General features: G+C 50.9%; 2 protein-coding genes across 2 annotated transcripts in view; one reads left to right on the plus strand and one right to left on the minus strand.

The window, feature by feature from the left end:
- Positions 1 to 8,941, plus strand: part of LOC142590142 (meteorin-like protein) — a 64,008-nt gene extending 55,067 nt beyond the window's left edge. The window contains exon 5 of the mRNA XM_075702026.1: positions 7,489 to 8,941. Coding sequence (XP_075558141.1) covers positions 7,489 to 7,802 — 314 coding nt within the window. The 3' untranslated portion in view covers positions 7,803 to 8,941. The remainder of the gene's footprint in view (positions 1 to 7,488) is intronic.
- Positions 8,942 to 11,410: 2,469 nt separating this feature from the next.
- LOC142590141 (ras GTPase-activating-like protein IQGAP1) overlaps positions 11,411 to 14,829 on the minus strand; it is a 32,928-nt gene continuing 29,509 nt past the window's right edge. Inside the window, exon 15 of the mRNA XM_075702025.1 lies at positions 11,411 to 12,858. Within this exon, the coding sequence (XP_075558140.1) occupies positions 12,552 to 12,858 (307 nt within the window). The 3' untranslated portion in view covers positions 11,411 to 12,551. The remainder of the gene's footprint in view (positions 12,859 to 14,829) is intronic.

The raw sequence follows: 14,829 nt of genomic DNA on the forward strand, positions 1-14,829 counted from the left end.
TGCAGCGGCTTGCGGAGTTTGGGAGGGAGGAAGATCAAGGGTCAGCCGCAACGCGACTTTCGAAACGTCACGAGCGCGCCGCAGGTGGCGGAGTTCCTCTGCGCGCTCGCTTGGCGGGGCTTTTGATTATTTTTTTTCTTCTCCTTGCAAGCGGTGGTCGTTTAAAGAGTATGCATCCGCGGTCTCGTGCGCGAGTCTCGTCTCGTATCCGAAGCGACGGCGCGGAAATGAAGAGGAACGCCCAGATGAGAGAGACGCGGCGCGCTCGCGCGAAGTTACGTATCCACAGAGGAAGGAGGGTGGCGATTATAAACGTGGGCACGAATCTCGCGTCCAGATGTTAAACACGGTACGCCCGTAAGGAACCCACCTCGGTGGAAGGGAACGACGCTGGCGGCAATAGCGACGCAGCCTTTTTTTTTTTTCCGTTTCTGCCACCAACGCCCTCAACCCCTACCCCTTCTTTCACCTTCCATACAGACGCACTGGCTTGCAAGCTTACAAGTCACGCCGGTTCTGTTCCACGCCGTGTTCGCTGTCATGTAAATGCCTGCAAACCTTCTTTTTATGTTTTTCCAAACTCAAACCCTCTCTCGTTGCCGCTCAGCGGGATGCTTAGATGATCACGAAGCTGTGTGCCTGGTAGAATTGTAACTGATGTCTATTTCGGCGTGCTCAGACGGAGTTGGAAATAAGCATTGCAGGGTCTATACCATAGGCTGTCAGCAGCGACATCAAGGATTCAGCACTTCCGTTTTATATGATTATACGAGGCTCGTGGAAACAGTGGTCCTCGATCCCACTCCCACCCCATCACCGCTGCTTGTGGCTACACGTAGGGATATGTATCTCAGCCTGAACTGCATATGACCGGTGTTGATGGGTGCATTGAATTTGCGCAATGAGCAACCATGGATTATCTTTGGTCACCTTTTTCACCCGATATTTGTATTTGGGACTCCACAGCCCTCGATGTCTCCGCGCAAGCCTGCATATATATCTCTTGGTAATGACGGGTCGAACTGCCTTGCTTTTACGTTTCTTCCGCTTACCATTTTAGGCATTTGCAGGAAAGATGCGAGAAGAAGCGCAAGTGTTATATCACGTTGCCACGCGAATTTATTCCAACATATATGTGTATCATATTAAGTCATCAGCTGCTCATCAGTCGGCACACCTCGCGTGGAAGTGTGAACGCAGATAATGCAATTGCCGTGGAACCGTTTAGTTGCTTGGCAATCTGCCTGAGAGTGCCCTGAGTTGCTCTCACAGTCAACTTCGTGTTGAATGTGCCAAATTCCAGGTTACATTCGTTAGTCACGAGCGTGAACGAAGTGCTTCGCGCAACCCTTGCCCCTTAGTACACAGAATCGCTTACTGTTGGGATAAATATAGCTTAACTTTAATTTACTTCGCGGTAAAAGCCAACGAGGTAATCAACTCTTTCAGGAAATTGCGTCAACGCTGGCGTCATACCGACCGTTTTTCTTGTTTTTTACCCTCACAGTAGTGAGAAGTGTTGTTACATCGGATTGAAGTACAGATGAGGAGCAGACGACGATCGAAGCGCTATAGCTGATGGTGATTGTCCAGTATCGCCAGGTTGCATCAGTCATTGAGCCCTGTACCGCTTAGCAGAGGACACGCAGGAAACGTCACCGTTAAGTGGCCCCAGAGAGATCAATTACGCTTCTACAATACGAAAGAGGTCACTGTTAATGTCAGAGGAGACTTGATAGAAAGGAAACACTGCGTGGCGGCGTCGCCTTGAACTTCCCGCACAATCGCGCCGTTGACGTTACGAATTTTCACGTCGTCTGCTCTGACCCGGTCTACGTTGTTTACCTGCAAAGATCGACTGGGCGCCGTGTATCGCAAAGGAGCCAAAGGCTGAACTCAGCGAGCTTCCAGAACTTTTACTGAGCAACATTGGCCGAAGTATGAGAAAATGCTTAGTGACGTCACGCTCGCTTACTGACGCTGAGCTTTCGGCGCGGAATTCCAAAACGAGCCATGTGACCTTCCATTTTCTTTCCTAATAGTAAAACTATTGCGCGCAAAATTAACGATAAGATAGTTCTTTTTTTTTGCAAGAACGGTTTCTCAGTATAAACTGAGTTATTGTTTCGCTTTAGTGTCCCTTTAATACAGCATCTCTCTACAGTGTTTCTCGATGGCTTCAAGCATAGCCTCCGAGTTCAGGCGGCGCACGCTGCCGGATCTCGGATGCCATGGTCGATAAGAGTGATTTCCTACGACGGGCTCTGCTGAAAAGCATGCAACGTCCGCTACGCTACGCCTCAGCTGGGTTTAATAGAAAGAACAAAAAAGAAAAGTCGGTACCTCCCACGAGGGCGCTACTTGTGCAAGGCGTGTACACCCTCGCATGCCGACAGCTCGTGCTCCTTCTGGTCATGACTAAAAACTGAGATTCCAGGAGCTCTGGGCGCGCGCAGTCGACCGAAGCGCGATGGCGACGCAGTCCACGCCAACCCGACACGCCCTTAATTTGTCCCCTTGCTCGGTGCTTATGCAACGATAGTCCTCGGTACGGAGGCAGGCACAGATTGCCTTCCCGCGTGCCAGGCAGCTTACGCGGCGGAACCTCCTCCGCTTGCCTATTGCGTACGGTTCGCGGAAAGCCATAAGGCGCCCGTCACCCGATCCCAGAGCGGCAGCTTTCAGCATACGGTATCCCTGTGGGGTACATCCTTGACTGTAAAGAATTTTTACACTGTGGGCGGAGCCACCGACTTGATCTTCGGGAGCCTTCGGCTTTGGCTCCCCAAGATCTCAGTCCCTCAGGACTCAAATAGAGTTCTTGTCATGTCATGTCTTGAGGTGGCTTATCTTGTTTCCAAACGGTAGTGGCAAGTTGTATTGCTTGCATTTCCTTCTGCTATTGCTCTGCTCGCGCTATCCTGCCATCAGGAACGCGATTCCACGATGATATTCGTGTGCCGTGTAGGTGACCTGAAAGTTCAGGGAGCGCACGAAAAAAAAAAAAAAAGAAAAGAAAACTAAATGCGCGCATATATGAGAGTTATCGTTTGGGGACAAGAGAAGCCCCAAAGCGTGAAATATCCCCCCCCCCCTTTTCTTTTTATGCTGGAGTAGCTGTTTGTTTCGTATTTTGACTCTTTTTAGAGAGTTATCGAACTCCCAGATGGAGTAAGTTCATTCCGCTTGCACGTAAACGGAGCGTAAACGTACTAAATTGGTATACGTGCTGGAACTCCATGGTGCACGAGCAGAGTAAACGTCGGGGACTACGCGAACACTAAAAAAAAGTTTTAAAAATGAGACAGTCACTTATTACTGCGTATAGGAGCTCTCGGCACTACATTTATTCCTGGAGTAGTTGCAGTGGCTTCCGCAATGCACAGATGTGAGGATCACAACGTCTTGGGAGACGGTTTTTCTTTAAATGAAATTTCATTCTCTTTAGATCATTCTTTAGCATAGAAGCGCCACCTCTCCATTTTTTTCTTCCCACCGTTTTGTTTGGCGTTGTGGAGCTGAGGAACACTGTTCCAGTAGACGACGGAAGAGCCTCAGTTCTAGGCGTATGAGTTCTTTTTCAATGGGGTCATTATACTGCACACCTCTTGTTCACCATCGCCCTCCTTGGAGGTTCAAGAGTGCCGTCTCGTGTAATATTTGCCTTTCACTTAGCTCCGCTCGAGGCACGTTTCCGCTCCGGGGTTATCTACCGGGACCTGGAAAGGCCATCAACGGCGAAAGAGCAAGCGACCACAGTTTCGCGCCCAACTAAGTTGTGGTTATTTGGATCATTATTTTCTTTGTTTTCTTCGTTCGCCGTGACGCCCTTCTCCCCACTATCTCTCTCTCTCTCTCTCCACATCCTGGGGCGTGTCCCGCTCACGACATTCCCCGAAGTGCGTGTATGGAGTATGCCGCAGTATATGCTCCGTCGAGTGCAAATGGGCGTCGGCAGAACGCGCGCACTCGAAGGAACACACTCGTAAAGCACAGCTCGCGCGGCGAAAACTGCGCCCCCGCCCAAAATCCCCGTCGCCATCGTCAACAGCAAATAGCGGCGCGCGCCATCTTCCGCCCTCGCAGACAAGCAGAAAAGAGAGAAGAGACGAAGCGTCCTCGCCTGTCGTCTGCTTTCCCCTCCGACGCCACGCAGCTTTGACGCCCCCCCGAAAGAGCGCGCTTTTGGGTTCTGCACAACAAAGGACGAAAAACGGTGATGGCACACACCGAAGCAGCCAGCCGGGTTCGGAGCAACTTTGGAGACAGATTCGAACGCGCACCCCTCTCTTCCTTCTCGTCGCCGGACTGCAAATAACGCGGCGCTCGGCAAAAGAAATTTGCTGAAAAAGGGACGCCGCCTAGCGGTGAACCACCGCCCCGCCGACCGGACTGCATACACAGCCGGCAGCGGCGTCGTCTGCTATGGTTGTGTGTGTTTTCGTCTGCTTGAACGAACGAGTCCGTCTGCTCGGGTGGGCAGGCGGGTGGGACGCTGGCACAATGCTCGAGACCTGTTGGAGGGTTCTGCCCGCACCGCGCTCGGAGAGGAATAAAAAAAAAAAGCGTTTTTCTTTGGGGCGGCGTCTTCAAAACCTGCGCCGTCATTATAGAACCACTATATATGCGGCGGACCCCGTACTTCGCTTCTTCGCTCTGTTGCTGCTCTCGTTCTGCGTTTTGTGTTATTCTGGAACTGCGCCTGAGATGAACGGCGCACATTCACGGCAGCCTAACCTTCGAGGGAAAGAAATGGAGCAGTGCCAGCGTGTCGATGACTCGAAACTTCTACTCGGTTGAAAAATTATAGGTCCTGTCACGTGTCCTTGCCCTCCGTTTGTTGGCGCACACTCCGCCGGCTGCTAAGGACAATTGTATCAATAGGTTACTCGAAGAACGTATGTCTGGCGCAGCATAAGGGTACACTGAGCTGCTCTTCAGAATTGAAGGTGGAGCGTGTACTGAGGACTATACGCAGGTGTCTGGAGAGTTGCACGATGTTGCCGCGAACGCAAGAGTCGACTTTTTGTTTTGGCAGTCTTGCTTCGCGATCTTCCTCATTTCTCATATAAGACGAATTTGTCATCCTCCCTCCCCACCCTTTTGCGGTAGGCGGGGAAAAGTTTGTTGGATTTCATTCATGACCTGAAGCCACTGGTTCAAAACTTCCCAGACGCCCGTTGTTGTGCGGTGACATTGGCGGATAGCAGACGACGACGGCAGCAGACGACAATAACATATCGAAGAAAAGCTAGGCAGACGACAAAGACGAACGCTCGTGAAACGCGGTTTAGTTACACGTCCAGACATGCGTCTGCGGAATGTATTTTACTCTCATCCGCGTTCACTAAATCCCTCCTTTATGATTTAGCAGCCCTTTGCTAACGCCCACCTGCCGCGCCCATTCTCTAGAGAGAGAGAGAGAGAGAGAGAGTACAGCCCCACTCGCATCATCCATTGAAAGTGGAAACCTCCCGACGCTCGAGCGCTGGCCGTGTTCTCTGACCTGTGCAGACGCGACATCTTTTCCCGCCTTGGTGGCGATTCTGCCTTTTTCAACAAGGTTTTGGTGTTGCGACCATAATATGAGCCTCCAAAAGACCCAGAATGCCAACTATCCGGAGGAAAAACGCGTCTTCGTCTGAGATGCAGAATGGCGGGGTGGAAACCAGAGACGATAGATTCGCGCCCGCGAAACTTTATGTTACTAGCCGAAACCCGCGGAGCCAGACGAGCCATTGTTGTGCTCGCAGTTAGGAGGCGTGTTCCTCCCCATCTGGCAAGATACAAAAAAAAAAAGGAAAGAAAGAGGGCATGTCCCGACGAGCCCACGTCTTATCGCCCGTGAGGAATAGTGCATGAAGCGCTCAGCGGGGATTAAGGGTCCGAACCATGAAAGGACCGCGAAGCGGGCAGGCAGGTCAGGGTGTACAGAAGCGGCAGTCGCGGGGTTTCAGCCATGTTCAACTGCACCGCTGATGTCCAGCAGAGAGAGCCAACCAGCCGTCCAAGAAGGTGCAGGGTCAAAAAGCAACGCTCTGGCGGACATGGGAGACAAGATCTTTTAACGCCGTTACCTTTACCCCCCCCCCCCCCACCCCCGCCCTTTTGCTCTGCCCTCTGGCGGTGGTTGGGCACACAATTGGAAGGAGACCCTTCTCTGTCAGGGCTACGCGAAGCTTTGGAAACGGGGACGACACACTCGAATCGCAGTGCAAACGCCGTCGACCGAGATGTCTGTTGACAGAATACGGCCGGCGGATTAGTGCGCGCCGCAGTGCCTTTGAAGAAGAGGCCTATCCAAGACACGCCGTAGTTCCGTTTTCTTATTCTTCTTCGTTTCATGTGTTCGCGTATGGCATGGCGTGCCTTCTTTTTCATTTGCGTGACGCTGAAGGTGGACGGCCTTTCACTTTCCGGAGAGCCCCCTCTTCAGGGGCTTTTATAGAACGCTCTTGGCCGACCTGGAAGAGCCGGCGTCTTCTTCCCCATCTGGAAGGTAGGGGGCGCGACTGCACAAAGCTTGATTGGGAGGCGAATGACATCTAGTGGTCCGCTGCTTAGCATATCCACAATAGAGATATATCCGAGGACCCGCCTGAAACGTGAGGTTGGGCCGTCCGCTTTCCGACAAACGAATAGGTGACGAAGTGGTTCGCGCGGTTCATTGTTGGCAGGACAGCGAAGCGTCGTCGTGGGTGTAGGGTAAATCCCGCCGGGAGTCCAATGATTAAAGGTCTTTTGTGGCCGCTCGAACGTGCTGTAAAGAGTCTCACGAATTCGTCGAGAATAAACTTCTTTTTTATCGAGCGACCCGCGACCCAGGCATCGTGCGCTCGTGTTTGGTTTCACTCGCACATTTTTTTCTTCGTGGCGTTAACGTTCTTTGTTCGCTGCTACTGTCGTCTTCTCTTGTGACTTCGCTGCACATGATGCGTCAAGAGAATTAAAAAAGAAAAAAAGAAACACTTCGCTTGCAATGCAGTTTTCTCTACTACCGGCGCACGGAGAAGCTCGTGAATGTACACAAGCTGACGACAAGTAGTGCTAGTGAATGCAGGGAAGCATGTTAGGTTGACGTGCTGCGTATAAGTTTGTTTGTATGTGGTTATTACCCGTTTTGCATAACAAGAGCGTAGGGCCATGTTTTTGTATGCCGTTACTAGCCCGTATAAAACAGCGCGCAGCTTTTTTTTTTATTTACATTTTGCTCTGATTGCTACTTTAATATCTACCACATCATATTTGGAACTCTACGTTACCTTTCTACGTTTCATGCCGTGCAGTATTAGTGCCTTAGTTTACATCGCTGCAAGTCCATTGAACGTCATGCTCATAATGGTGAGCTAGTTTTGTGCAGTGTAGCGTTATGCGGTAGAGCGTACGTGAAGTATAATTCGTTAAACGAAGTTCTAATTTCCCTTTTATAATATGCCGCGTTCAGGGCCACTAACCGACATTGTTCGTTTCTGTTTTTCCCATCTGCAGTTGCGGAAGGCGTGGTGGCTTCCCTGAGGCACGTCCATCGTCGCGACGTCACCGAGATCACGGTGTCCGCTTCACGCGTCCACAGGGATTCCAGCGAGGAGCCCGCGTTCCTGCCCGGTAGCGACAGGAAAATGGCGGCGGTGCTGCACCGCCCACTCAAGTGTGGCACCCGCGCCGGGAGCGGACACTTCCTGTTCATCGGCGTACATATGCTGGGAAAGCCCACAATGCGCTGCGCGCCCAGACTCCAGTACTGGAGGAAGCTGAGGGACCGTGCTACCAGAGACGGGACGAGCATGTGCACGCTGCTCTGATCATCAGCGGATCGTGCCAAAAGGAACCGTCGAGCTGTTTCGTCGTCATCTGTGACACTCCATGCGCTGGCTACTGGACTAGCCGCGTCCGATTTCCGAGCGTCCGTGACGGAAGCGACAGCAGGTGTCGTCTGCTTCAAACAGCGGCCTACGTGCACTGCCAGGTTAAGCCACGCTCCAGCATTGCAGGCGTCCGCGAAAAGATCGTCTGGAGAGATTTAACCTTATCCTCGCATTCCCCGACGGATACGGCTGGATGTGCCGTCTGCTCCGCAACATCGACGACGAAGGCCTTCCTTAACTGACTTCTGCTTTTCGAACGTGCCGTCTCCTGAGGTGGTGAAACGCCTGCTTCTCTTCACCACGAGGGAAGCTTCTGGATATGGCTCCGGCTTTCCTAACGGCCGGAGCGGAAAGCTTTGGATGTTTCGAACACCGACGAGGAAAACATGTGAAAAGATGACCTCTGCTGTGGCAAAACCCACGCACTGTGTCGTTGATTCGTTATTGGTGCAGCTTGGTGGTTTTCTGGACGTCCGTTTTCTGACGTTATAAACCAGTGTTTGACAACGAACTGCGTGCACCCGTGTCAAAAGTGCGCGCCTGATTGTTACGACGATTTGAAAAGTTTATGTACTGTATGTATCTACGTGCAAGGATAGGAAGGACAATTATTTCGGAAAGCACTGGCAAAAGTCAATACGGCGAAGTTTTGTGTGCTTGTGTGTGGGCATCGTACGGCTTGCGGCCTTCAGCGTTCCACACCGTCTGTATTTCTCCGTTCATAGCCTCCAGTATTTTTGCAATGCCTGCAAAGTCGCTCCGTATTGCATGGGAGGCACTGGTCTACTGTGGCGGAGCCACGTACCGTTTCGTTATTTCGACCCTGTTGCTAGAGCATGGACAACTTTTACTGCGCTCCCCCGCTTTCGCAAGACGTGCGATGAAAGAAGGTTGACGTGACCCTAATCTTGCCCCATGTACTGACCATCTATTGGAAAAGCTGTGCCCTCTCAATAACTCGTTGTTTTAGCTTCACTGTGCAGATATTGAAAAAAAAAAAATACCGGAGGCTATGCTTTGCTGCTCCGCAAAATGATCCGCCAAATAGACTCTTAACAACAGCATAATTATTATGGTATACTTATTATGGTATATAATTATTATGGTATTATGGTATAACTCTGTTAGCTTGCTCTAACCGAGTTTTAGCGTAGCCAAGCGGATTTTTAAGGCAGCTGCGCTGCTGCCTACTCATCGCCCAATTTATCAGTGCCAAAGGTGCTGCTAAGTGTTGCAGATTGCCAGGTCTCACCTGCTTTTCCAGAAGAGCAGCCCAGGCGACCGAGATACTACAAAAGTGCAATGCCAGCGTGTAAATACCGAACTATACAGGTTCTTGTGTAAATATTTCCACGTGAAAGAGGCGAAAGCATAAAGATTAGAAAGGCGGAAGTGTACAGGAAAATATATTTTTTTTTTTTGCGCTTGCGGCAATTTTTGTAAACTTTTTATTAACGCCGGCTTGGCAACGTTGCTGATCTCTCATTGTTCTGCTGTCGTAGAAATGTACTGAAGGAAAAGTTCGTGGCAAGTACGATTGTGTTTGGCTTTTGTCCGTAATGCGCACCGTCGTTTACTGCGTTAACCTGGTGCTATGTTTTTCTTGCTTGACTGGTGCAATCGGGCCAACCTAGCCATTTGTTCAGATTCCAATTAAATGAACTTGTTTGACTTAATGCCTGAATTTTTCTCGGAACACAAGCAAAAAAAAGTTTGTAAGCAAAGGGGGCAAAAAAAAGCCTGCCTTTAGCAAACGTGGACCAATAACGCTTGTTTCTTAGTGTGCCTATGTAGATACGAACGATGATGTACAGCGCTGTGTATCATACTGTAGATAGTCCAGAATAAAGTACGTGTTGTTGCAGAACGCCCTTCGCATTCTTGTGTGTGACGTCTTGCGGGCGACTGCAGCCTGCACTAACACATGTATATGTACCTACGTGGACAGTGTCCGCGGAAGTAAGTGATAAAGCGTCCGTCTGATGCTGATATAAACGAACGCTTCCGCCCTGGCCCGTTCCTCCTCTGCCGGAAGTGAACGGGAAACGGTACCTGGGTGAGGTGCCTAGGTGAGCAAACGATGGTAAGTCAGGACAGAGGTTTCTTAGGAGTGTTCAGTGACAAGGGAGTTGTAGCTTGGCCTTAAAACAAGAAAAAGCGGGCTACCGGAGACGCGGATGGCAGGAGCAAAGCACGTAGTGCCGTCTTGCGGCGAACAGTTTAACGAGAGGGAAACAGTTATTAATCTAGGGACCAGCCATATTATATACAAGTGCTTGGTGTAACGAATGCAGCGACTGCCAAGATGAAGTCTCTCTTTTTTAAAATTTCCTTCGACAAGAACACACCTAAGACTAAATTGTTTCTAACGCGCTGTGGTTGGGCAAAGCGTCACAAGATGTCGCCACCAGCGTCGCTACTGCCATCTGCGTCTCCGGTAAACCGTATTCCGTAAAGGGTACGTAGCACGCAAGCTGAAGAGTTAGCCACGGTGATGCATCACACGATCGAACAGCCCGACTCTTCGGGTAAAAGTTGAGTTTGCAGGGCTGAACCAACTTTGCCTTTCGAAACTATATCAGACTGCTGAGGTCACGTGCCACCGAGTAAAAGTCCAAAGGGGACAACATTCCGCAGCCGCCTTGTTTGACGCCCATTGACGCTCGACGCTGAGCCGGACCAACAGCACGAAACATTTTATTTGATGCTGAATACAACGCACCAGAACGTCTCATTGCGCACGGTCGCACCCGTCGAAAGCAAAAAAGTTAAAACACGGGCTATAAAATTCACTAAACTAATGCACACAATAACTGTTCGCACGGGATATGCGCCGGCAGTTGGGGGAATGCGAGGGACGCGCACCCCCTGCGGCATTTCGATGCCGTATTTGGCCGTTGTGAGGCTACGACTGCGACGACCGACGTACACAGCTAGTTCCGTGCAATCCCCACGTAAGCACAATATACCACAGTGTGCCTGCAAGTTAAAAAAAAAAAATGCACGCTCGTGGACGAGGAAGTAAAATTGTTGCGAGCGGGCGGTGAGAACTCGTGAGCCGCTTCGAGGCAGCAGCTGGGCCCCTATAGGGCACAGAACGAGGCTTTACCGGAAAGTGAACAAGCTTGATGACAGTTGCGAGTTGTCGCAGTCAAACTCTGTCTTAGTCCTCGATACTTGGCAATTAATTGCGCGTTTCACTAATGGGGAACACGGCACTTCCATGGAAGCTGAAAGTCGTGCCTCAGTCATCATCGCTGCTTTGGCAACTTGCACATTTCCCCATAGAACGTGACAGTTTGGTAAAGGCTGCTTATGCCAAGGCTGCGGATTTCTCTTAGGGTACAGGACAACGCTTGAGGATTTAGCGTGAACGCCCAATTTTCCAACACCGACGATGAATTGTGCACTTGACACACGGAAAGTACGCGCATCGCTAGGTTTCAGCAAAACGTGTCGAGAATTGGTTCAAGTCACTGACCTCGTATCGGTTACAAACGCAAGACACGAAAGGAACAGAAGAAAGTCATTACAGCGAGCCAACGAATAGTTCGATGCAAATGATTTTACCACTCGGTCTTTTACTTCATTCCAATGAACACATAGCGAACAAGTCAAACAAAACAAAGTTTCTTCACGCAAAACCCTGCAGCCGATGTGAGCAGTCTATAGCCGTTGAATTGAACTCTCGTAAAGTAACAAAGAAGGAAACTTCGATGATCCTTGCGACCACCGAGAAACGTGCAGGGGTTGAAAAATAAACGAACGGTGCAGTGCTCAATGATATTCGGTCAAACATAACAGACCAGTCCTTTCAGCAAGATGATCGACCTCCATTCATGTAAGTGCTCGAAAAAAAAAAAAAAAAAACTTCGATTTTACTACTGCGTTAAGCATGTGCTCACGATAGCCGCTATCCTTATATTTCTTTTTTTTTACAACTCGGGAGCTACACTCCGACCTCTGCCAAAGAGCCACAGAAAAAAAAAAAGGTCAATTTGACCATAGTCCTCGTGCAGCTACCATCCGAGAGCACATTAGCAAAGGCTTAGCTCTAGCACATCACATTATGAATAAAAAAAAGGGGGGGGGGCGGTCTGTTTCTGGGGTTTCTGCTTCGGTGGTCACGGCCTGCACTAATCCTTCCCAAATTGAATCAAGCTTCGTCTTCGCGATGCCGAGCTGCATAATGCCAGGACGGTTTCTCGGTTGTTCATTGCGCCTGGTGCAGTTCGCAGTGCCTGACGTATCGCCGCAATTGTGCTCCTTAAATGTCCCCAAGGGTCACCAGCAAACGGTCCTGCAAATGGCGTCTGCGCGAGGTTGCCACGACCGCGGGTGCTCTTTTTTCTCTTTTCCAAACGCGTCCACATTCACTGAAGCTTCCCACAAACGCATCAATCCTACACACGTGGTCGCTCACACGTATGGGCAACGCTCACACGCGGGCTCACATGGGCGGTTCCGTAAGGGCGAAGACTTGAGAACACGTCCACGGGCGAGTCAACCAAATCCCTAGAACACGTCCACGGGCGAGTCAATCAAATCCCTAGAACACGTCCACGGGCGAGGCAACCAAATCCCTAGAACACGTCCACGGGCTAGGCAACCAAATCCCTAGAATACGTCCGCGGGCGAGTCAACCAAATCCCTCGCTGTCGCGCAAAGAGCAGGCCGCTCCCGCCGTCACTTGCCGTAGAATTTCTTGTTGAGGAAGAAGAGCAGCAGGTTGTTGTTGACGCGCGCCCGCTCGCAGAGGTTGGTGACGGCGACGCCCTCGTACTGCTGACGCAGCAGGTCCTGGATGTCGAGGGTGAACTCGTCGGTGCTCACGCCGAGGAACTTCGTCCGCACGCTGAACACGCCGGCGCGGTCGGTGGGCGCTATCTCGAAGCTGACGCTCTTCAGCTGGTTCGTCTCGAGCCCCGAGACCTCGAGCAAAATGCCTTTCTCGTGCAGCTTCCAGCCCGAATACTTGAGGGCGCTCCGGGACCTGTCGTTAAAAGGAAAATATATATGGCTGGCTGTCTGCTTGGGCTGACCGGTGGCAACATTCCCAGGCGTACCGAACAACCATGGTGCTGTTGGTCTGCCTCCCAAGTCTCTGAACAAAGCACATGGATATATATATATATGCACGCCACCGGTGCTTGTCAGGTAAGCGAAGCTATATATAACTTAACTTATACAGCACTCGTTATAAGACAGCTCACGGCTCCCGATGAATGTTAACATTCGCCTATAACTGAAGTATCGCAAAGCTCATGTATCCCAAGTATTATGGCAACACTTGCCTACCCACTGCAAAGTTGGTCATGTATAACCGATATTAGGGAAAAGCATGCAGTTATCAATGCTGCTGCACTCCCATAAAGAAAAGTCGATGACGCTTAGACAGCTCGATCTCGAAGGCCATGCACTAACTTCATGAATGTTGCACATGCATCGACAGAGTTGCCTGTCGCGCCAACTATAGACATAAAGCCCAAAAAGTAGAAGTTTTGTCGAAAGGCGAAGCACCGATTGCGATAGCAAATTATTAGACAGACATACGAAATAACGACAGTAGTTTATCGGCCGTATAAACTTGTAAGCATTCAACAAGCATGGCATGGTGTCACGTGCGCACAGGCAAACATGAACACATCTTACTCGATGACCGCGGACACTCGCTGTCAAAACGCTGGCACGAGGAAGCGTGGCAGCAGCAGCGAGCGAATTGATCTTCGTGCTGCCTCTCGCTCCAACGCGAACTAATCGGCGAGAACGAGCGCACACGAAGCTATCAGCACTCGGCGGACCTAGACTTTGTGCCCATGACAGATCGCTTTCAAGGTAGGGCCCGCGCGGTCGCGCTCAGCCGCACCATACGCAGCCACCACCGGAGCAGGAACCCCCCACCGGTGCCTCGCGCGCGTCTTCTATGCTGCGTCCTCCTCGCCTTCCACCCTAGTGCGCGCGAGATGGAGCCACCATCCTGGGCTTACCCTCACAAGCTTTCACTTGCACATGCAGCATACGGCATGTGGCCACGATGTTATCGCACTTGAACTTAGTAAGGAACATCACGGCGACGGCGGAAATACGCCTGGAGTGCCCATATATTTGATATCGCAATAAACTGAATAGGTGTTCAATTCGGCGAGTTGGTTGGCGCTCATTGTGGCAGAGCGGCCTGTGCTGTGTGCTTCTTTATCTGGGTGTCACCGCGTCTTTGCGCTGCTGTTAGTAGCGAACCAGAACCGCTCCTCCTATGTCCGCTGCTATGGCCCTCTGCGCAAAGCCGACTGAATGGAGGCGTCAATGGCGCACAATTGGCCAACCGTCGTCCTCCACTCTTTGGAACACGCAGCCGGCTGTCGTTACTGACTGGCCGAAACGGGCCGTAGAATGCCTTCACTGCACTACACGGAGAAATAGCGCCTCCAAGCGAGCAAAAACCGAAACTCGCTTGCGTGCTTTTGTGGCCACTCTATTTCGGTTTTGTGCGCACGGCCGATGGCGTCTTCTAACTTTAGGTCCCCTATTCCTAAAGCTCAACAATGAGACGGAGTATGGGGAACCAGCGCTGTCTAGGAGGCGCTGCGGCATGCAGTTTGAGTGTGCAACTAAATATGTGAAGCCACGAAAATGGCGCGAAATTTTGAACTGTAACAGGCGCGCGTGCCTGTGTCAACGTTTGCTAGCCCGATGCATCCAGCCAAGCTCTGTCGGTGGCCATCCGCGTTGTAAGAAGCGCATGCTCTTCTACCTTCTATCTAGCAAGGGTGTTCCAAGTCAGAAAAATAGCTAAGCAAACTGCGCCTCTTGCAACATGAGAGGTGAATTTGAAGACGCGAAATCGCAACACGTGCAGTTGAAAACGGTTTCGTCCGCTTACTACATAGCTGTGTGGTATACTGCTGTCGGCACGCGAAGTTTCAGCGCTGGTTGCCCATAGAAAGGCTTCGGCGCCGGAAGCATA

The sequence above is a fragment of the Dermacentor variabilis genome, chromosome 8 (genome assembly GCF_050947875.1).
Source record: "Dermacentor variabilis isolate Ectoservices chromosome 8, ASM5094787v1, whole genome shotgun sequence".
Taxonomy (NCBI): Eukaryota; Metazoa; Arthropoda; class Arachnida; order Ixodida; family Ixodidae; genus Dermacentor; species Dermacentor variabilis.